Here is a 22,975-nt window from a genome sequence, read left to right on the forward strand (position 1 = left end):
CAGACCTTCTGTTTCCACCCTCCCCCACTCTGGACCTGCAGCTCCCCCACTCCAGACCTGCCACTCCCCACCCTTCCCCACTCCGGACCTTCTGTTCCTACCCTCCCCCACTCTGGACTTGCAACTCCCCCTCTCCCCCACTCCAGACCTGCTGCTCCCCACCCTCCTCCACTCTGGACCTGCTGTTCCCACCCTCCCCGACTCCGGACCTGCCACTCCCCACCCTCCCCCTCTCCAGACCTGCTGCTCCCCACACCCCTTCACCCCCAGCCTGCTGTTCCCACCCTCCCCCACTCTGTACCTGCAGCTCCTCCCCTCCCCCACTCCAGACCTGCAGCTCCCCACCCTCACTCCGAACCTGCTGCTCCCCACCCTCCCACCACTGTGGACCTGGCATTCCCTTTTTCCGCTCTGTATCCAATCTGCCTTTCCCACAATGGGACCCACTCTGTTTTGCCCTGCAAACAGACCTATGTCTCCCTTCCAGGGCTCTTGTGGTGCAGTGGTAGTGTATCAACCACTGAGCCTGGAGGTCTGGGTCCAAGTCTCACATGCTAGGGTGGTATGTAATTCCCGTGATTGTAACAAGGTCAACCAGCTGGCCCTTATAAACTACAAGTTATAAGGGGGCTATTAGTCTGGTCCAATCAGTGAGTCCTGGCTGACAGAAAAAAGGGGAGTGTTGTCTCACACCTGCACACACACAACATGGGTGCTGGGGAATAAATAAGCACTACCACAGTTAGGTGGTTGTGTGTGGGAAAATAAACAAAAAAAAGGGGGTGTCAAACATCCTGTTAAAAGAAAGGGGAGTGTCAAAAGCACTACCGCAGTTGGGCGGTAGTGTGGGGGTAAAAACAAAAAAAGGGGAGTGTTGTTGCTCAGGAATCCACACCTCCGTACTCATGGGTTCAAGTGGCTGTCGGAGGGGAGGGCCTTGGCGGTAAGGGTGACCAGATACGGGGAGGTTCTGGATGGCGGGGGTCTGGGCTGGATGCTGCTACAGGGTATCATGAGCAGGGCAGCGGTAGATGCCTGGTTTGTAGCCACTGCCATTAGACGCCTTAAAACGGCGCTGCTCAGACCCAACGTAGTGCACCAGTCGGAGGATGCTCAGGTGTGCTGTGGAATCCCGTCTGCGCTCACCCCAGTCCGGACGGAATTTCACATTGGCCCCCAAGGTCCCGAACATCCCCCGGGAAGCTGTGCCCCACCGCCTGAGCCGCCTCCGGAATTTTAATTTTGCCCCTTTTAGGGACGTAAAACGGCAGGCCCTGTATCAACTGCTGCTGCACACCGTCCACCTCTTCTCCCACATCTACCGCTCAGACATGCCTTGGCGTACCCATTGCTACCGGGCAGTGGGGATCCCCAGTGAAGGGCTCTCTACGTGGGAGTCTTCCCCCTTTTGGGGATCTGTGGTGGAGAGTGCTGCACACTGTGGTCCCCTGCAATCGCAGATTGTGGTGGTTCACGGACTCCCAGCCCAACTGCTCATTCTGTGGAGTCCGTATATATTTCCTGTATATATTGGGTGTGGGCACCTACACTCCTTTTTGATATTCTAAAAAATCTTCTTTCTGTTTTTGGTTGCACTTCAGTCCCACGCTCCTGATCTTCGGGCACCCAGTGAGGAGGGGAGAGGGCAGGTTTGAGGACCTCCTCATGGGTCTGCTCCTGGGCCTGGCCAAACTGGCCACAAACAGGTCCAGGCAGCGGGCCGTGGAGGGGATTGTTAGAGCCAATTGCCTGGCCCTCTTCCGCGGTTAATTTGGAGCCCGGGTGTCTCTGGAGAAGGAGCACGCGGTGTCCACAAACACCCTTGAGCTGTTCAGGGAGAGGTGGATGCTGCAGGGAGTGGAGTGTATTATTTCCCCCTCCAACTCTATTTTGATTAAATCCCTGCCCTCCCCTTCACTGTTTGATCATGCAGCATTGCCCTTTGATGTGAAGGGCACTGCTTGTCACTGGCCACTCGGGTGTTTCCTTTCTTCCTGGTGGTGGAAATTGAATAAGGATTCGTGCACCTGGTAAAAAGAGAAAAGGAAAAAAAGGGGGAGTATCAGAGACACTGGCACTCTGAAAGTTGATACTTTCAGTAATAAGATCAAAGAGTGTTCCTGTTTAAATAAAGGGTGACTTGGTGATGGGATACCAGCCTCTCTGGAGTTATTTCAGTAACAACATCTCTGAACAGGTTGATTAGAAACTAACCACCAGTCTCCTTTTCCTCCTGCTCGGGACCTGATCTCTCATTCCCTTTCACTCGCTGTGGTACACTGCCCCTTTCCCCCCACTCCCTTTCTCCACCACCCCACCTGAACCCCACCCTCCTGTTCTTCACCTAACACCCACCCTCCCTGCTTATTCAAGACACTGCATTATTTAACTGGCTCCCTTGCACCCTGCCTACCTGGCTACCTTCCCTTTTGACATTCTACCAACCTAGCACACTACCCACCAGGTACCCTATCCCCAACCTCCTACTAACTTAGCATCTGGTCCCCTGGCACTGTAACCCTCATCCACCTTGCATCCTATTGCTAGGGCACCCTAATCCTCTGACCCAACTTGAAACCTAATCTCACCTTTATCTCATATACTTAACGTCTGACAGCAGCTTACAAATTAAGAGGCAAGTTTAAAAGTGTAACCTCCTATGTCTATTTCTGTGTTCAAATTTGATGAATCCAAGCATCAAAGTTTCATTGGTCAAGATCTGACAAACTGTTTGCTTTGTCAAAGATTATCTAAGTCTCTGTTGTGTTATTTTGAGGTAGGTGACATTTCCATTAGAGTTACAGGGAGTGTTTTCACTTTGTGTGAGGTTTGTGTTGCTGTGGAGGTCACACTGTTCTTGTTGTGGGAACAAGAAAATAATTGTTTGGGTTAATCCCTTCAGAGTTTCTATTGTGGAGCTGTAGGAGGAGTGTGTGCTGTTGTGTTATGTTCATGGTTGAATGTGGTTTGTTCTATTCAGATCATGGCCATTTTTTTGTTTGTGCAATGTCATGGCCCTGAGCCCAGGGAGAATGTGTATATGCATAAGATCTTTGACAGCTCTGTGGAGGCAGATTGTTCAAACACAGGAAGCTGAGGAACAGCTGATCTTATTGACAGTTTCGTGCTGGCAGAATAGATTTAAAATTAACTTCTCCAATCATAGGTAATTGTGGTAGGAAGTGATGGAAATGAACTAACATATTGATTTGACGTGTTCAGTCTCGTTTATTTGCAGTAGCCGTGTTTAATTAATTATACAAACTTACACTCCATTGCAAAGGTTATTAACTACTTTGAAAACAAATTTTAAAACAATCGCTTAAGTAATCCAGTCAAAATCAATGGGAACCACTTTTAAAGTTAGTTTTGCAAGTTATACAGCACCAAGTCAACATGGTGGCTCAGTGGTTAGCAGTGCTGCCTCACAGTGCTAGGGACCTGGGTTCGATTCCAGACTCGGGTGACTGCCTTTGTGGAGGTAGCACGCTCTGCCATGTCTGCGTGGGTTCTTTGGTTACTCTGGTTTCCTCCCCTGGTCACAAAGATGTGCAGGTTAGCTGTACTGGCTGTGCTTAATTGCCCCATAGTGTCCAAGCTAGGTGGATTAGCCATAGGAAATGTAGGGTGGTGGATCTGGTTGGGATGCACTTTAGAGGGACGGGGTGGATTTGATGGGCTGAATGGCCTGCTTCCACACTTTAGGGATTCTAGTCTAAAATGAAGTCTTCCCACCAATATCAAGTTTCAATTTTAACACCATTAATGGAGCAAAGCATTGCTAGGAAATATATAAAGAGGGCAATGAAAATGGATGGATTGTGGGAAGAGTTGGGGAAGCGATAATCATGAGAGGAAAGAGGAATGTTTCAGGGCAAGGCTTCTGAAGGAGGAAAGTGATATAGCATGTCCTTCCAGTTCTGAAGAAGAGTTATATCAGACTCAAAGCGTTAACTCTGTTTCTCTCTCCATAGATGCTGTCAGATCTGCTGAATTCCTCCAGCACTTTCTGTTTTATTTCACATTTCCAGCATCCACAGTATTTTGCTTTGTTTGAACTAGTAGTCTGGAGGGTATAAGCTGAGGTCAAGCTCATGGAAGAATCTGTGGTTAACAACAAATTCTTTGAAACCATTTTGTTGGGGACTCAGTTGGTGTTGTTTTGGGCTATGGGCCACATTTGGTATAGTATAGAGAGTAGGTAATGGAGTTTCATATTGTTGGAGTTTTCATGGAGTAGAACTCAACAGGCCAGTGAAGATAGTAGTGGAAAGGTTGAGACATTTAACCTCTGTACTGGGGAAGATGCTGGAGTCTATTATGAAGGAAGAAATAGCAAAGCATCTAGATAGAAATTGTTCTGTTGGGCATAGGTTCATGAAGGGCAGGTCATGCTTAACTAATCTTTTGGAATTCAATAAAGACATTACGAGCAAGTTGAACAATGGGGACCTCGTGGATGTGGTGTACCTAGGTTTCCATAAGGAGCCACGCAAGAGGCTGCTGCATAAGATGAAGATACATGTTTCAGGTAAAGTATTAGCAGGGAGAGATGATTGGTTGACTAACAGGAAGCAAAGAGTGGGGATAAATGAGTGCTATTCTGGCTGGCAATCAGTGAATAGTAGTGTGCATCAGGGATCAGTGTTGGGGCCACAATTATTCACAATTTACAACGATGGTTTGGAGCTGAGGACCACATGTAATGTGTCAAAGTTTGCAAATGACATTGAGATGATTGACAGAGCAAAGGGTGCAGAGGACTGTAAAATTTCGCAGGGGAACATAAATACTTTAAGGTCTGGCAGATGGAATACAATGTTAATAAACGTGAAGTCATCCATTTTGGTAGGAATATCAGCAAAAAGGACTATTGCTTGAATGGTCAAAAAGTTGCAGCATGCTGCTGTATAGAGGGACCTGGGTGTCCTTATGCATGAATCACAGAAGGTTGGTTTGCGGGTACAACAGGCAATTAGGAAAGCAAATGGAATTTGTGCTTCATTGCTAAAGGGATTGAGTTTAAAAGCAGAGAGGTACTTTTACAGCTGTACAAGGTGCTAGTGAGGCCACACTGTGCAGTTTTGATCTCCTTACTTGAGAAAGGATGTACTGACACTGAAGGGGGTGCAGAGGAGGCTCACTGGGTTGATTCTGGAATTGAAGGGATTGGCTTATGTGGAGACACTGAGTAGACTGGGATTTTATTCATTGCAATTTAGAAGAATCTGATAGAAACATATAAAAGTATGCATGGAATAGATAAGCTTGAAGTGGAAAGGATGTTTCCACTGGCAGGTAAAATTCAGACAAGAGGACATAGCCTCAAAATTAAGGGAAGCTGATTTAGGACTGAATTGAGAAGGAACCTCTTCACCCAGAGGATTGCGAATCCTTGGAATTCCTTGCCCAGTGAAGTACTTGACGCTACTTCAGTAAATGTTTTTAAAGCTAAGAGATTTTGTTTGAACAATAAAGGAATTAAGGGATATGGTGAGTGGGCAGATAAGTGGAGCTGAGTCCATGGAAAGATCAGCCATGATCCTATTGAATGGCAGAGCAGGCTCGAAGGGCCAGATGGCCTACTCCTGCTCCTAGTTCATATGATCTTATGTTATGTTCTTTCGACATTTGGTAGACATTATCCTCATCCAATCTTGTACGGTTTGCTAGAGCTTGACCTTAAAGAGCCATGCATCACGGAAACAGACCCTTTATTACAACTCGTCCATGCCGACTTGATATCCTAAATTAAATTTAGTCCCATTTGCCAGCATTTGGCTCATATCCCTCTAAACCCTTCCTTTATGTACCCATCCAGATGCCTTTTAAATGTTGGAATTGTACCAGCCTCCCCCACTTCCTCTGGCAGCTCATTCCAAACATGTACCACCCTCTGTTTGAAAACGCTGCCCCTTAGGTCCATTTTAAATCTTTCCGCTTTCACCTTAAACCTATGCCCTCTAGTTTTGGACTCCCCCCCCCCCCCCCCCCCCATCCTGACAAAAAGACCTTGACTATTCCCCCTATCCATGCCCTTCAGGATATTATAAACCGCTGTAGGGTCATCCCTCAGCCTGTGATACTCCAGGAAAATTAACCCCATCTTATTCAGCCTTTCCCTTTAACTCAAACCCCTCAACCCTGGCAATATCCTTATAAATATTCTCTACAACTTTTCAAGTTTAACTACGTTGGTTAGCACTGCTGCCTCACAGCACCAGGGATCCGGGTTCAATTCTAGCCTCGGGCAACTGTCTGTATGGAGTTTGCACATTCTCCCTGTGTCTGCATGGCTTTCCTCTGGGTACTCTGGTTTCCTCCCAAACTCCAAAGATGTGCAGGTCAGGTGTAATGGCAATGCTAAATTGTCCATTGTCATATAGTGTTAGAGATGTACAGCACAGAAACAGGCCCTTCGGTCCAACTCATCCATGCCAATCAGATATCCCAACCCAATCTAGTCCCACCTGCCAGCATCTGGCCCATATCCCTCTAAACCCTTCCTATTTCTATACCCATCCAAATGCCTTTTAAATGTCGCAATTGTACCAACCTCCACCACTTCCTCTGGCAGCTCATTCCATACACATAGCACTCTCTGAAAAAGTTGCCCCTTAGGTCTCTTGTATATCTTTCCTCTCTCACCCTAAACCTATGCCCTCTAGTTCTGAACTTTCCATCCCAGTGAAAAGACTTTGTTTATTTACGCTATCCATGCCCCTCATAATTTTATAAACCTCTATACGGTCACCCCTCAGCCTCTGAGGGAAAACAGCTCTTGCCTATTCCCCTACTATTCTACGTTTTACCCCTGACTAATGCTCCTAACCTACACATCCATGAACACTGTGGGCAATTTAACATGGCCAATTCACCTAACCTGCACGTGAAGTGTGGGAGGAAACCAGAGCTCCCAGAGGAATCCCAAGCAGCCACAAGGAGTATGTGCAAACTCCACACAGACAGTCACCCAAGACTGGAATTGAACCCAGGTCCCTGATGCTGCATGGCAGCAGTGCGAACCACTGAGCCACCGTGCCAAGTGAACAGGTCTTAGGATGAGTTAAAAAATGGGCTGCAAAATTTTGGATGAGTTGAGGTTTATGAAGAGTGAAAGATGAGACATGGCATGACTCAGTGTGAGCAGATATCCATCACAACAGTAAACAGTCTTTCTTACAGAGAGTTGTTATGTTGGCACTTAATGACAATCTTGTTTGGTGCTGATTTGGAGATGCCAGTGTTGGACTGGGGTGTACAAAATTAAAAATCACACAACACCAGGTTATAGTCCAACAGGTTTAATTGAAAGCACACTAGCTTTCGGAGCGACGCTCCTTCATCAGGTGATAGTGGAGGGCTCCATCGTAACACAGAATTTATAGCAAAAATTTGCAGTGTGATGTAACTGAAATTATACATTGAAAAATTGGTTGTTTGTTAAGCCTTTCATCTGTTCAAATACAGTGATAGTTTCACTTCTTTCATGTGTAAATCACAAAACCTTTTTTTTAAAAGTTGTATTCTTGGGTTAGCTGTTAACAATGGTGTTGATAGCTAGACAATATGTTGAAGGTGCTGGCACCCTGCGTTCTCTGTCTATGCCATGATGTTTAGATTGATTCTAATCTAAAAAGTGAGATAACGAAGTTTTACATAAATTCATGCAGTTTTTGAGCTCAGAGTTCTACATGAATGTACGCAGTTTTTGAGCAAAGTACAATGTAACTCTGCAAGTTCAAATTCACCCCACAAAATATATGTGTGCATGTGAGTCTTTGTCTGCGTGTGTGTGTCTGGGTGGGGGTTGTGAGTGTGAGAAAATGTGTGTGTGTGTGTGTGTGTGGGTGTGTGTGTGTGTGGTGAGTGCAGTGGGTGCAGAGTGTCTTAAGTCTGTGAGGGGGTGCATGTGTGAGTGTGGGAGTGTGTGTGTCTATAAGGGTGTCTGTGGATGCCTGTGTGTGCATCTGTGTGTACCTGTGTCCATTTGTATGTGAGAGTGTGTGTGTGTAGGAATATCTGTGTGTGTGTGTGTGTGTGTGTAGTGCAATGATGCTCACCTATAATGTGACATGCACCCAAGGTCCCGGTTGAGGCCCTCCCTATGGGTACCGAACTTAGCTATCAGCCTCTGCTTGGCTCCTTTCCTCTGCTGCCTGTCCCGAAGTCCACCTTGGAGGATGGTCACCCGAAGGTCCGAGGCTGATAGTTAGAATACAGGCTGGACACTGTATTCTAACTATCATTGTATTCTAACACATGAAAGGCTTAATAGACAATCAATTTTTCAATGTATAATTTCAGTTACATCACACTGTAAATATTTGCTATAAATTCTGTGTTACGATTGAGCCCTCCACTATCACCTGATGAAGGAGCGTTGCTCCAAAAGCTAGTTTGGAGCGTTGCTCCAATTAAACCTGTTGGACTATAACCTGGTGATGTGTGATTTTTAACGTTGTTTGGTGCTGTTTGTACATTGCACCACAGAGGGATCTGAAGCACACTGCATATGTGTGTGCATTTTCTCTCACTTCACATGTAAGGTTTCTGGAGGTGGGAATTGTAACAGTAAGTAGGGTGATACATGCTTTGCTGTGCTGACTCCATTGGTTGCTTACTGCTGTTGAATTACTCGCATATGTCTTGCTGGAAGAGCATTTGACAAATTGAATTAAGTTTAATTGTATAAATCTTGATGTGGAGGTGCTGTGTTGGACTAGGATGAACAAAAATCACATAATACCAGATTATAGTTCAATAGGTTTATTTGGAAGCACTAGCTTTCAGAGTGCTGCTCCTTCATCAGGTAACTATTGGGGAGGGGGGGGTGGTCATAAGACACAGAATATATAGCAACAGGTCACAGTGTCATGCAATTAAAACGATATATTTTACAAATCTAGATCGCTGTTAAGTCTTTCATCTTTTAGAATGGGTTGCAGGTTTCAGTTCATTCATATATAAATCCCAGAACTACTTTTAAGTCACATTCTCAAGATAACTTAAGGTTTTATCAAAAAAGGTGACATCTCAGCTCAGACAATGTATTAAACGTGCAAGGTTTGAGTCTGTCTGTTTCCCAATCTTGAGTCAGACTGGTTCTGTTTCCAAAGTAGGAATTTTAAAAATGTTGTATGGATTGATTGCCTGCAGGGTGTGTACTTTTTGAGCAATAGTAGAATGTATCTGCTATGTAGAAAGGATATTAGATGGAAGAAAATATTCATTTTTCTCATTTAATTCTTTCCACTGAAAGAATATTGCATTTTTCACTGAAGTCCTTCATTTTTAATGCTGCAACACCACTAAATTACAGCTTCACAGACCACAAGAATTGTAACAGCTTGAGAAGCAACGTAAGGGTTATTGTGCAGAAGCTACAAATCCTGGGGTTATGTAGCCACCTTCAACTCGGAAAAGCAATCAATGAAAGCAAATAATGAAGAAAGTTCAAAGAGCCCAAAGAACCTTGTTTAGTGCAGAAAAAAGAAATTATTCAAGATACTTAAGGCAACAAATAAGTGAATCCAGATAATTTATGTTCAAGACTGCTACAGACATAAGAAACAGAATGAAAAATGCAGAAACAGTTGAGGTTTACAAAATCAATGGCGAAAGTGTGGAAATGGACTGCCCAGGAAGGACGATAGTGTGAAAGGATTTAGGAGAGAAATGGAAATAAGGGAAGTAGATAATTAAGAGGTCTGTGACTTTTATGATCCCGCCAAGGCTCTGAGTCAATCTTTCCCTTTCAGCGGGAAATTAGTCCGCCCCCACAAAACCCTTCAATTTAGAAGATGGATGGCTTTTTACACACTTCAAAAAATGCCAAAATCAGCTTCCAAGAAATTCTGCCCATTTTCTCTGATGGATCTTTGAAACAAATGGAGAAAATTTTAGCCTGGCGTTTGAATAAAGCTGCAGTAGAAAGGCTACAGAAATAGTTAACCCCTTTTAACTGACAATTGTGACAATCATTAGTTTATCATTAATGATAATTGAAGGTTATGTTAACTGATAACCAGATATATTAAAGGATTCCATGCAGCAATTTAGTTAGGATGTGTGTTTCTTTCCTAATCTATGACTTTTAATAGAATAAAACTAACATTAAACCATTCTCCAATGTCACGGGGACAGTAGTTTATTGATAATCCAGAGGAATTGTGGATTTGTGTTTTGCAGACTTGAGTTCAGATCCCACCACAGCGTCGGTGGTATTAACATTCAGTTAATTAATGAATCTAGAATAAGGTGTTAATTGTAAAACTGTAAGACACTGGAATGCAAGTAGGCCATTCAGCCCATCGAGTCTGATCTACTGTTCAATGAGATCATGGCTGATGTGATAATCCTTGACTGCACTTTCTTGCCTTTTCCCTATAATCCTTGATCCCCTACTGATTAAAAATCTGGCACTTACAGCCTTGAATATATTTATTGATTCCGGCATGAGAGCCCTCTGTGGGAAAGAATTCAACAGAATCACTACCTTCTGAGCAAAGAAATTCCTCCCATTAACTGTCTTAAATGTCCGATCCCTTATTCTGAGAGAATACCTTCTGGTCCTAGACTCTGCCACAAGGGGAAACAACCTTCCTATTCCTTGGATGCTGCCTGACCTGCTGTGCTTTAACCAGCAACACATTTTCAACTTTTTCCTGTATTTACCCTGTCAAGTCCTCGAAGAATGTCTATTAATCATGAGTCCAGCAATTTGTTATCGAAAACCCACCTGTTTCACTCATTCATCCTTCAGGGGAAGAAATTCATTCTGAGGAAGGATCACTCAACCCGAAACTTTAACTGTAATTTCTGTCCAAAATGCTGCCAGACCTGCTGACCTTTTCCAGCAACTTCTATTTTTGTCTCTGATTTACAGCATCTGCAGTTCTTTTGGTTTTTACTTAAGAAATCCACTCTTCTTACCCAATCTGGCTTATATATGACTTTCGTTCTCTGGCAATGCTGTTGACTCTCAAATGCTTGATCCTCAATGATTATGCTTTGAGAGTGTCATTGGATGTACAGGTATTCTGGCAAGTGGAGAATTTTCCATCATAGTCCTCACCTGTGCATTAATTCTGCCCACCCTGGCCCTGTCACTTAATGTTCTGTATCCAACTTTATGCTGACAGAGCCACTTTGTAGAATTGTTAGGATATTTGAGAAATTGGGTATGGTATACCTGCATGGTATACAGTTTACATTTTGTGCAAATTATGGCGCCATCTCAAGCCTCTGTTACATATTCAAAGTCCCTGAACATCTTCATTCACAGTTTAAGAAGGTGGCTTAACACCAACTTGTAGAGGAGCAAATCTGTAGGGGAATTATAGAGAGAGATACAAACATTATAGAATAGCCCTGATTAAGGAGTTTAATTACCCGAATGTAGACTGGGACAGTGGCAGCATAGAATAAGAGTAATTAACTGGGGGAGAGCTGAATTCAATGGATCAAAGACAGAACTGGGTCAAATTGGCTTAAAAAAACTGTAGCTGAAAATGTGTTGCTGGTTAAAGCACAGCAGGTTAGGCAGCATCCAAGGAATAGGAAATTCGACGTTTTGGGCATAAGCCCTTCATCAGGAAACTGATGAAGGGCTTATGCCCGAAACGTCGAATTTCCTATTCCTTGGATGCTGCCTGAACTGCTGTGCTTTTCCAGCACCACTAATCCAGAGTCGAGCTGATAAAGCATAGAATATCCCAGATTTTATTCGTATGAGCAGAGCGTACAAGAGCAAGGACATGATTCTGAAATTTCAACATTTCAACTCCCCCTCCCACTCTGCCGAGGACATGGAGATCCTGGGCCTCCTTCACTGCCGCTCCCTCACCACCGGACGCCTGGAGGAAGAACGCCTCATCTTCCGCCTCGGAACACTTCAACCCCAGGGCATCAATGTGGACTTCAACAGCTTCCTCATTTCCGCTTCCCCCACCTCACCCTAGTTCCAAACTTCCAGCTCAGCACTGTCCCCGTGACTTGTCCGGACTTGTCCGACCTGCCTAGCTCCTTTTCCACCTATCCACTCCACCCTCTCCTCCCTGACCTATCACCTTCATCCCCTCCTCCACTCATCCATTGCACTCTATGCTACTCTCTCCCCACCCCCACCCTCCCCTAGCTTATCTCTCCACGCTTCAGGCTCACAGCCTTTATTCCTGATGAAGGGTTTTTGCCCGAAACGTTGATTTTGCTGCTCGTTGGATGCTGCCTGAACTGCTGTGCTCTTCCAGCACCACTGATCCAGAATCTGGTTTCCAGCATCTGCAGTCATTGTTTTTTCTTCAATGGTTTTTTATTGTTTGGAAAGGTTTGTTGAGAGGTGATCTTGCAGAAGTGTATAAGTGATATAAGGAAGGTTAATCCATAATACTAAATGAAATTCAACAGTGTGAGTGGACAAGGTTGCATACTAATGAAAGGTCACTTTAAGATTGATATCAGTAAATTCTTAAAAGAAAATGAACAACACCTTGACTGGACTTTTGAGGTGGATTTTTTAAATAAATCTCTTTTGCAAATTAAAAACATAGATGCTGTCATACTGGATGGATGAATTAATATAGGTTGAATAGTCTTATCCACTGGGATCTTATGACTGTTGAACTACAAATGCCTTACTGCGCTTGAATTAATGTGCCAAACTGCTGCAGTCTTACTCTGGTAATGTGCAATATACAGTATTCTGGAAGCAAATCTGAGATTTGTACCTCTTTGTGCATCTGAAAAGGTCTGAAGGTACTCCTCGTTTTCACGTCAAACTGTCTGTAATGACAGCAGATCCTCAATGTGTAAATGTCTGAATAGCGTAATGTATAAAATAATCATGATTTGGAGATGCCGGTGTTGGACTGGGATATACAAAGTTAAAAATCTCACAACACCAGGTTATAGTCCAACAGGTTTAATTGGAAGCACATTAGCTTTCGGAGCGATGCTCCTTCATCAGGTGATTGTGGAGGGCTCGATCGTAACACAGAATTTATAGCAAAAATTTGCAGTGTGATGTAACTGAAATTATACATTGAAAAGTTGATTGTCTGTTAAGCCTTTCATCTGTTAGAATACAGTGATAGTTTCACTTCTTTCATGTGTAAATCACAAAACCCTTTTTTTAAAAGTTGCATTTTCGGGTTAGCTGTTAACAATGGTGAAAGCTAGACAATATGTTGTCTCTCCCTCAATGTCAGGTGTTAGCCCCCTCTGTTCTCTGTCTATGACCTAATGTTTAGATTGATTCTAATCTAAAAAGTGAGATAACAGAGTTCTGCATAAATTCATGCAGTTTTTCAGCTCTGAGTTCTACATGAATGTGTGCAGTTTTTGAGCAAAGTACAATGTAGGTCTGGAAGTACAAATTCACCCCACAAAATATATGTGTGCTTGTGGGTCTTTGTCTGTGTGTGTGTGTTTCTGCCTGGGGTGGGGTGTGTGTGTGTGTGTGTGTGTGTGAATATCTGTGTGTGTGTGTGTGTAGTGCAATGGTGATCACCTATAATGTGACATGAACCCAAGGTCCCGGTTGAGGCCCTCCCTATGGGTACCGAACTTAGCTATCAGCCTCTGCTCGGCCACTTTCTTCTGCTGCCTGTCCCGATGTCCACCTTGGAGGATGGTCACCCGAAGGTCCGAGGCTGAATGTCCTGGACCTCTGAAGTGGTCCAGTAATCAAGAACAAGTTTAAAAGTTTTCAGAAGCTAAAATGTGGCTGTCAACTGGAATTTGACTGCATTTGATAAGAAGCCTGAATAAGAATAGAAAAAAGCCACAATTTCACTTCTTTACACCTTGCTTCCTGTAAGGACTCTGTTCTATTCTCCCAATTTGTCTGTCTCCGCCATTTCTGTCCAGATGTATGCACCCTTTCCAAATTAATGCTTTCAGTATGTCTTCCTCTTTTATTGAACTGATGATTCTCTCCCATCATGATCGACAGGGTCTATCATTGTGTCCGACCTGTTACACACACTTCTAACTACATGCCTTCCCTTTCTCCCAGAATTCCTCTTGCACTTTCCTCCAACCCACCTGTCTCTGTATTCAAAGGACCGTGCTCCCACAATTCTTCTCTGCCCCTCATGATGGACTGATGAGCATCAAGCTTTTTGTGTTGTTGAAGTTCCACCCTTCCAGGCAAGTGGGAATATTCCATCATATTCCTGACATAAGCCTTGTAGTTGGTGGACAGGTTTTGGGGAGTCAGGTAATAAGTTACTCACTGTAATATTCCTAGCCTCCATCTTCCTCTTGTAGCTGTAGTATTTATGTGGTTAGTTCAGTTGAGTTTGTGCAGGTCTTGCTGCATTTTGACATGGCCTACACCGGTATCTGAGCAATTCCGCAGATACTGGAGTAGGCCATATTAAAATGCGGAAGGACCTGCACAATATCCAGATTTGGGGCTCACAAGTAACAAGAGACAATTGCATAATGCTGGGCAATGACCATCTTAAACAAGAGAAAACCAAGCCATTGCCCCTTGATATTCAATAGCATTCCATTGCTGAATCCTCCACTAACAACATTCATCAGAGTTACCCTTAACCAGAAACTGAACTGGACGAACCACATAAATACTACAGCTACATGTTCACTGATGATTGAACATCCCATTTCTGACTTTATGGTGGAGGGAACGAGATTGATGGAGCAGCTGCAGATAATTGGGCCTAAGACTCTATCCTGAGGAACTCATGCAGAAATTCGCTGGAGCTGGGATGACTGACCTCCAACAACCACAACCATCTTCCTATAGGTCAGGTATGGCTCCAGTCAGTGGAGGGTTTTCCCAATTCCCAGTGGTTCTGGTTTTGCAAGGGCTCCATGATGCCAGACTTGGATCAAATACAACCATGATGTCAAGGGCTGTAATGAGGTCAGGAGGTGATTAGCCCTTGCGGAATCCAAACTGGGCATCACTGAGCAGGTTATTGCTGAGCAGATACTGCTTGATAGCACTGTTGATGACATCGTCTATCACTTTACTGATGAGCGAGAGTGGATTGATGGGCCATTAATTAGCTTCCGTGGAATTATTTGGCATTTTGTGTACAGGCAATTTCAAAGACAAAGAGTACAGGAAAAAGACAGAGAGCTTAGTGGCATGATGTAAAGACAACAATCTCTCCCTCAGTGTCAGCAAGATACAAAAGCTGGTCATCGGCTTCAGGATTTGGAGTGGAAGACATCTGTAGTGACTGTAATGGGGTCAGCCAGGGTCACCCTCATAGAATATGAGTTCCCTGATTGGAGCTGTTAATCTGGTCCAATCAGACAGTCCTGATTGACAAATCTAAACAGGAGTGGTTTATCAAACTGTTTGTATGTGATTGTGTTTACTGTTTCCTTCTGGATAATCTAAGGTGGGATTTGAGGTTTGTCCTAGTTTCCCTGTGAACTGATTGTATGATGTGGTTTGGGGGTGTGGCTTGCCACCCCTTTCCCCTGTAAGTTGCTCTTTCTTGTCTACGGCTGTTAATATTAACTGTTTGTTTGTAACTTGTGCTGTTTTTTAAACTAAAAAAAATATAAACAGGAGTGTCAGAGGTTCTGTTCACTCTGAGAGCTGGTTCTGAAGGAGATAGATCAGTGTCAAGGACTTGCCACATGTAAATAAGGGTGACTTGGTGGTGGGATACTGACCTCTGTCATGTTATTTCAGTGCCCCTTTCTGTATTAATGATGCTGAGGTGGAGATGGTTGAGAGCTTCAAGTTCCTAGGAATAAATATCACCAATGATTCTATCTTAGTGCAGCCACATTGACACTTCAGTCAAGAAAGCTCACCAACGCCTCTACATCTTCGAATTTGGCATGTCCATGATGACTCTTACCAACTATTAAACATGTACATCAGAAAGTATCCTATCCAAATGCATCACATATAGCAGCTGCTCTACCCAAGACCACAAAGAATAACAAGAATTCAGCAGAGTTTCTTTCTGCTGAATTGGTTTTGTCCTTTTTCTTTCTTTATCCCTACACATTGCATTCAGACAACACTCCAAAAAAACAGAAAGTGCTGGAGAAAGTTTGCAGGTTTGGAAGCAGCCGCGGAGAGAGAAACAGAGTTAACGTTTTGAGTCCAATGACTCTTATAAAGAAGAAGCTTTCTGAAGAAAAAGACTTCCTATTTTTCTTTCAGATCTCTGGCGTCCACAGTACTTTGGTTTCATTAGAGTGTTCAAACCATGCTTTGACTTTTGCACCATTAAACCTTTCGTTATTTCATTCTCCTCCCCTCCATCTTCGCACAGACCATCCCTTTCTGTTGATTTGGTCTCATTTCAGCTTCTACTGGTTTTAAACCTGGAACATTTCTATTTCCTTTCATTTCTGGTGCTGCTTGACCTGTTGCGTGTTTCAAAATTTTGAGGTTCTCTTTTCAGATTTGCAATATTTGCAGAATTTTACTTCAGAGTAGCTTCTTTTGGGGGAAAAAAAGTCTTCAATTTATCTTGTGCTTTCATAACTTTCTGCTGTCCCCAAGTCCTTTCCAGTCAATGAAATACCTCTGCGGTGTGGTCACTGTTGGAATGTAGGAAAGTCAACAACCGATGTAGCAATCAGAAACCAATTTCAAACCATTATCAAAGGTGGGTCAAGAAACAGGTGACTAACCTGTCCTTCAGTGACAGGCCTTGAAGTTAAATATTTTAATAAGGTTAAATGCTTCATATTTTAGTTCACCTTTAAATTTAATACCACAGGGATGGTTCAAAGGGGTGGGGAGAGAACATTGTTGCTTGTGACCAAGAGAAAAGCAGGAGTGGTGCTCCACCACACCCCACTTTATGTCTTGTAAGCTTATCCAGAAATCATATCTTGGTTTCCACAGATTGAGTCCAGCCTGCACGAGTTCAATGCTCAGATATTATTCTCAGCATCTGACTTCCAATCCTCCCTCAATGTCCATTAAATCTGGCAATATCTTCAAATGACCCACACTTCCATGTTTACTGACACTCAAACATCATCTCTGCATTGCGCCCCACCCCCAAATTAACAATGGGGCTGAAATGCCTACAGTTTTCAATAACTATTTTCCTGAATATTATTAAAGGATATGCAGGAAATTGGGATTAGGACAGTTTTATTGGTGGTTATGTCGATACAGACTCAATGGGCCTTTTCTGCGCTGTATGAATCTATAAAAGAAAACTCAGGTTTCTGTCTTCCAATCTAATTTATTAATTAACCTGAGCGTTAATCTCCAAAATGCAGGGTAATTACACACAGCCTTAGAATGCAATCCTAAACTTAAACAGCACAGTAGTACCTTATGTTTAACTGCACAATCCTGAACAAGATTGGGTGTGACCTGACAATTACAACTTTGGTTTGGATTGAAATGGTGTGTCACTCCTCTTCACAAAATCACAGATTTAGTATCAGCTTACTGGAATGCCAAAGCTGCTGCTTTCCTATTACAGTGGTTGTTTCCTGAACTAGTCCAGTGACCCTGTTTTAGCCACAATCCTTCCATTTAGTTTCATACCAAATATTTACCATCCAACATACAATTTATTGCTGTGGCATTATCTGTGCCATTGACTCCATCACTCTCCCTGAGGTTGATTCTTCAAGATAATGGCTATCTGCTTGTCCATAAACTCAACTTCTAATCCAAAAGTCTCTCCAAGACCGAGTCTATCTACCTGTGTAACTGTGTAACGCTGCCTATCTTTCTTCTCTCTCCCATTATCTCAGCTCGCCTGCTGCTGAAACCCTCACCTATGGTTTTTTTTAATCTCTGCACTCAACATTAGTAGTGCTTACCCTGCTACCCTTCCTTCTCACCCTCATAGTGAACACCAGCTCTCCCAAACTCTGCTGCAGGTATACCAATTTCCAACAAATTCTGCTCACACATTGCCTCTTGTCTCCCAATTCAGCAATGTCTCAATTTCAAAATTTGCAGCTCAAACTCCATGGGTTCAATTAGCCCTGTCTTGGTGAAACCCTCTCTCACCCAGAACCTTCAGATCACTACACTCCTCCAGTTCTGGCCTCTTGCATGCACCTTATTTCAATGGCTCCAAAATTGGTTAATACCCACACAACACCAGATTATAGTCCAACAGGTTTATTTGGAAGTACAAGCTTTTGGAGTGCTGTTTTGTTGTCAAATAAACCTGTTGGATTATAACCTGATGTTATAACATAGAACATTACAGCGCAGTACAGGCCCTTTGGCCCTCGATGTTGCGCCGACCTGTCATACCAATCTGAATCTGGATTAGTGGTGCTGGAAGAGCACAGCAGTTCAGGCAGCATCCGAGGAGCAGTAAAATCGACGTTTCAGGCAAAAGCCCTTCATCAGGAATACAGGTACAGTGCCTGAAGGGTGGAGAGATAAGTGAGAGGAGGGCGGGGTGGGGAGAAAGTAGCATAGAGTACAATAGGTGAGTGGGGGAGGGGATGAAGGTGATAGGTCAGGGAGGAGGGTGGAATGGATAGGTGGAAAAGAAGATTGGCAGGTAGGACAAGTCATGGGGACAGTGCTGAGCTGGAAGTTTGGAACTAGGGTGAGGTGGGGGAAGGGGAAATGAGGAAACTGTTGAAGTCCACATTGTGCCATGGGGTTGAAGTGTTCCAAGGCGGAAGATGAGGCGTTCTTCCTCCAGGCTTCTGGTGGTGAGGGAGCGGCGGTGAAGGATGCCCATGACCTCCATGTCCTCAGCCGAGTGGAAGGGAGAGTTGAAATGTTGGGCCACGGGGCGGTGTGGTTGATTGGTGCGGGTGTCCCGGAGATGTTCCCTAAAGCGCTCTGCTAGGAGGCATCCAGTCATACCAATATGAAGCACATCTAACCTACACTATTCCGTGTAAGTCCATTTGCTTGTCCAATAACGACTTAAATGTACTTAACGATGGCAAATCTACTACCGTTGCAGGCAAGGCATTCCATAACCATACTACTCTCTGAGTAAAGAAACTACCTCTGACATCTGTCCCATATATATCACCCCTCAATTTAAAGCTATGCTCCCTCGTGCTCGCCATCACCATTCTTGGAAAAAGGCTCTCCCTATCCACCCTATCTAACCCTCTGATTACCTTAAATGTCTCTATTAAGTTTGATTTTTAACTTAGTTCACCCCAGTCCAACACCAGCACCTCCACATCATGTTCAAAATTGTTCACCATGCCATCGTGTTCCCAGATCCTTGCCCCTGCAGTTCCCTTTCTGAACCCCTCGGTCTGTCTCTCCTTTAAAAATGCTGTTTAAAATTTATCTCAACTCTTCGTTCACCAGTCTTTATGTCATAATCATAGAGGCATAGAGATGTACAGCATGGAAACACACCCTTTGGTCCATCCTGTCCGTGCCGACCAGATATCCCAACCCTAGTCTCACCTGCCAGCAACAGGCCCATATCCCTCCAAACCTTTCCTTTTCATATACCAATCCAAATGCCTCTTAAATGTCACAATTGTACCAGCCTCCACCACTTCCTCTAGTAGTTCATTCTATACACATACCACCCTCTGCGTGAAAAAGTTGCCCCTTAGGTCTCTTTTATATCTTTCCCCTCTCACCCTAAACCTATGCCCTCTAGTTCTGGACTCCCTGACCCCAGGGAAAAGACTTTGCCTATTTACCCTAGCCATGCCTCTCATAATTGTGTAAACCTTTATAAGGTCACTCCTCAGCCTCTGACGCTCCAGGGAAAACAGCCCCAGCCTGTTCAGCCTCTTCCTGTAGCTCAAATCCTCCAACCTTGGCAACATCCTTGTAAATCTTTTCTGAACCCTTTCAAATTTCACAACATCTTTCTGATAGGAAGAGACCAGAATTGCACGCAATATTCCAACAGTGGCCTATCTAAGGTCCTGTACAGCCGCAACATGACCTCCCAACTCCTGTACTCAATACTCTGACCAATAAAGGAAAGCATACCAAATGCCTTCTTCACTATTCTATCTACCTGCGACTCCACTTTCAAGGAGCTATGAACGTGCACTCCAAGGTCTCTTTGTTCAGCAACACTCCTTAGGATCTTACCATTAAGTGTATAAGTCCTGCTAAGATTTGCTTTCCCAAAATGCAGCACCTCACATTTATCCGAATTAAACTCCATCTGGCATTTCTCAGCCCATTGGCCCATCTGGTCCAGATCCTGTTGTAATTTGAGGTAACCCTCTTCGCTATCCACTACATCTCCAATTTTGGTGTCATCTGCAAATTCAAATCATTTATGTAAATGACAAAAAGTAGAGGGCCAGCACTGACCCTTGTGGCACTCACTGGTCACAAGCCTCCAGTCTGAAAAACAACCCTCCATCACCACCCTCTGTCTTCTACCTTTGAGCCAGTTCTGTATCCAAATGGCTAGTTCTCCCTGTATTGTCCTTGGTGTCAAATTTTATTTCAGTTGTTCCTGTGAACTACCTTGGGATAGTATTATGTAAAAGAGTCTGCAAAATCACAGCTCGTTGTTGTCTACTATGAATTTTGAAAAGTATACAAATACTTTGCTAGCCTATTTACCTTTCCAAGTTGCTAGCTTCCAGTATATAATAAAATGCATGTAAAAGACCCACCACAGTTAAGTGATCATTAATTATATTGGTCTGTATTGGATTCAGATGTGCAGTGTAGATACTAAAATGATTTACCAAGGCTAAATTCCTCATTCAAGGAGTGGGATATTTTGACTTGGCCAACCAGGATGATGAGCCACTTTGTTAATATTTTTTATAAACAGACTGATAGCACAGGAGTCAAATTGTCCAGACAGTCATTAATATACGAATAACACTTTAATCAGTAGTGGCACAACAATCAGCTGCCATGCCAATGAAGATGAAACTAAACAGGTGATTACGTGTGCAGCTGTATTGGCTAGTATTTTATCTGTTGAGTTATGCAAGCTTGTGAGAAGATTAGAGAATCCAAAAGGGGAATGTCTGTACAGCCTGAGCACACTCAAACTAAACTCCATTGTATTGCAAATTGATAAGCCAGAGTTTGGTGTCATTACAAACAATTTCAGAAAAATAGATGTGGACAAGAAATTAAACTACAGAAGGCAATTTTATGCATGACCATGTGAATGAAAACACGATGAGACTTCCAAATACATAATTTTATGAAGGTCTGACTGAAGCTGCATTTTTCATGAAGGCCAATAGACTCTTGAAATGTACAGATATGAATACAGAGTAGATGAAGAGTAAAGGTGCATTTATTGATGTTAATTAGTTATGTAGCAAGTAACCTCCACAGTGTGCAGGTTTGGGCATTGCTAGAATCATATAGATTGCTCAGTACTGGTCTAGGATGGTGCCAAAGCTGGGAAACTCTGTTTGTGAGAATATACTGATCATGCATTATGTAACATTCTGACAGAAATGAGTAGACAAGATTATTTCCTTTGGCAGTACATGTTGATGACAGGACGGGTCATCAATTTATCACTTTCATTGAGAGAGTGAGGGAGTGCAGTGAGGGAGTGGAATGGTTGTCAAGGGAGAGGTTGATGCAGATGCCATTATTTCTGTTGAGGTAATAATTGGATAAGTATTTGAAATGAAGTGAAAAACATAGCAGCGTGGGCAGAAAGCAGGGCAGCTTTGGTGCCCGATGTCAGACCTGTAAATTGGAAAGGTTTGCAAAAATGATTGAGCCAATACTTACAGCAAGTTAAAAGAGAGAATGTTACCCTTCCTCCTTTGAGGGATCAGGAGCAAGGATTAAACTGGGGATTAGTTTTTTAATCCCCTTCTCTATTTTGCCTGAAAACTGTGTATCCTGGGATGTCAACCTGTCATTTTTACCCCTCTTTGAGCCAAGTCTCCCTGAAAGCAATAAGATCATGCTGCCATGTCTATCCATGCTCTTGGCTTCTCTGCTTTCCCTGCAATACACTATCTATATTCACACCTATCTTCTAACATTACCCGAGTCTTGTGCTGCGTACTTTTTAACTGCTGTTGCCTAAGCCTTTTAGAGCGATTTATTAAGATCCTGGCTCCTATTTCCTGCTTTGAATATACCTGCATTTTCCATGTTTCTGATAATCTAGTTTTAAAGTCTTGCCAAAAACACAAGCGAATCTCCCAGCAAGGAAATTTATTGGATTTCATGTTTCAAGTAATCCAAGGTGAGATAGAGTATGAGATCTTTATGCTGTCACATCACATGCTGTGATGTACTGATGATATCATGAACATGTCTCTTAAAGGCTATGAGTCGTATAACAGCTGATGGTGCAAACTGGCCTGGAATAAAATCCCTTTGTACATTTGTCTCCTGCCTCAGAAAGGAATCTATAAAGAGTAAAAAGCTTATTGTTATTTAAAACCGCTCAGGTTGTTAAGAGCAGCTATCATAAGTGTTCTCACAGTAACATTGTACTTGCATAGCCACAATTTGCATTTGGACTAATCTTGGTGAAGTATTTTGTTTAACATTTGGTGGCTTATGAAGATTGTAATTATTTAGAAATTGTTTCAGAGGGTTTCCTCTGTTTTTGGAATTTGCTGTGCACATAATTAGATCATAGAATTTAAAAGTTCAGTTTAACACGGGTTTGTGTTGAGATAGTCGGATAATCATGTCTTTTTTTTTGCACTTAGGATCTGAGTTCGTTTGCTATGCCTTTCCTGGATGGCGATGTGGAAACCTCTGAAAAAGATATCTCTCATAAGGTATAAATTGTTAATTTATTCATTTTATATGGGTCACAAAACATGAACATCCCAACGTGCCTCTGTGATCATCGCGAGGTGACACTAAGCACAGGAGTATTGATTTAGTAAGTTCAGGATCACTTTTCAGAGGACCCTGTCTGCCATGACAGCTTTATTTGTAAACCACATAGTACCTTCTTTATTCATAGTACTGTATTTATGTCACCTGTGAAAAGATAGAGCCTGAAGAAAAAAAGATTCAAAATAAATCCCCCTCCTACTCCAACTTAAAATTCTCATTGCAACTTAGGGTGTCAAG

General features: G+C 43.2%; 1 protein-coding gene across 3 annotated transcripts in view; it reads left to right on the top strand.

Annotated features, from left to right (window-relative positions):
* The window catches only part of prkag2a (protein kinase, AMP-activated, gamma 2 non-catalytic subunit a), a 441,401-nt gene that overhangs the window by 155,227 nt on the left and 263,199 nt on the right, over window positions 1-22,975 (top strand). For all 3 annotated transcript variants that reach the window (XM_060825156.1, XM_060825155.1, XM_060825154.1), the window contains exon 2: window positions 22,603-22,674. In XM_060825156.1, coding sequence (XP_060681139.1) covers window positions 22,603-22,674 — 72 coding nt within the window. The remainder of the gene's footprint in view (window positions 1-22,602; window positions 22,675-22,975) is intronic.

The sequence above is a fragment of the Hemiscyllium ocellatum genome, chromosome 5 (genome assembly GCF_020745735.1).
Source record: "Hemiscyllium ocellatum isolate sHemOce1 chromosome 5, sHemOce1.pat.X.cur, whole genome shotgun sequence".
NCBI lineage: Eukaryota > Metazoa > Chordata > Chondrichthyes > Orectolobiformes > Hemiscylliidae > Hemiscyllium > Hemiscyllium ocellatum.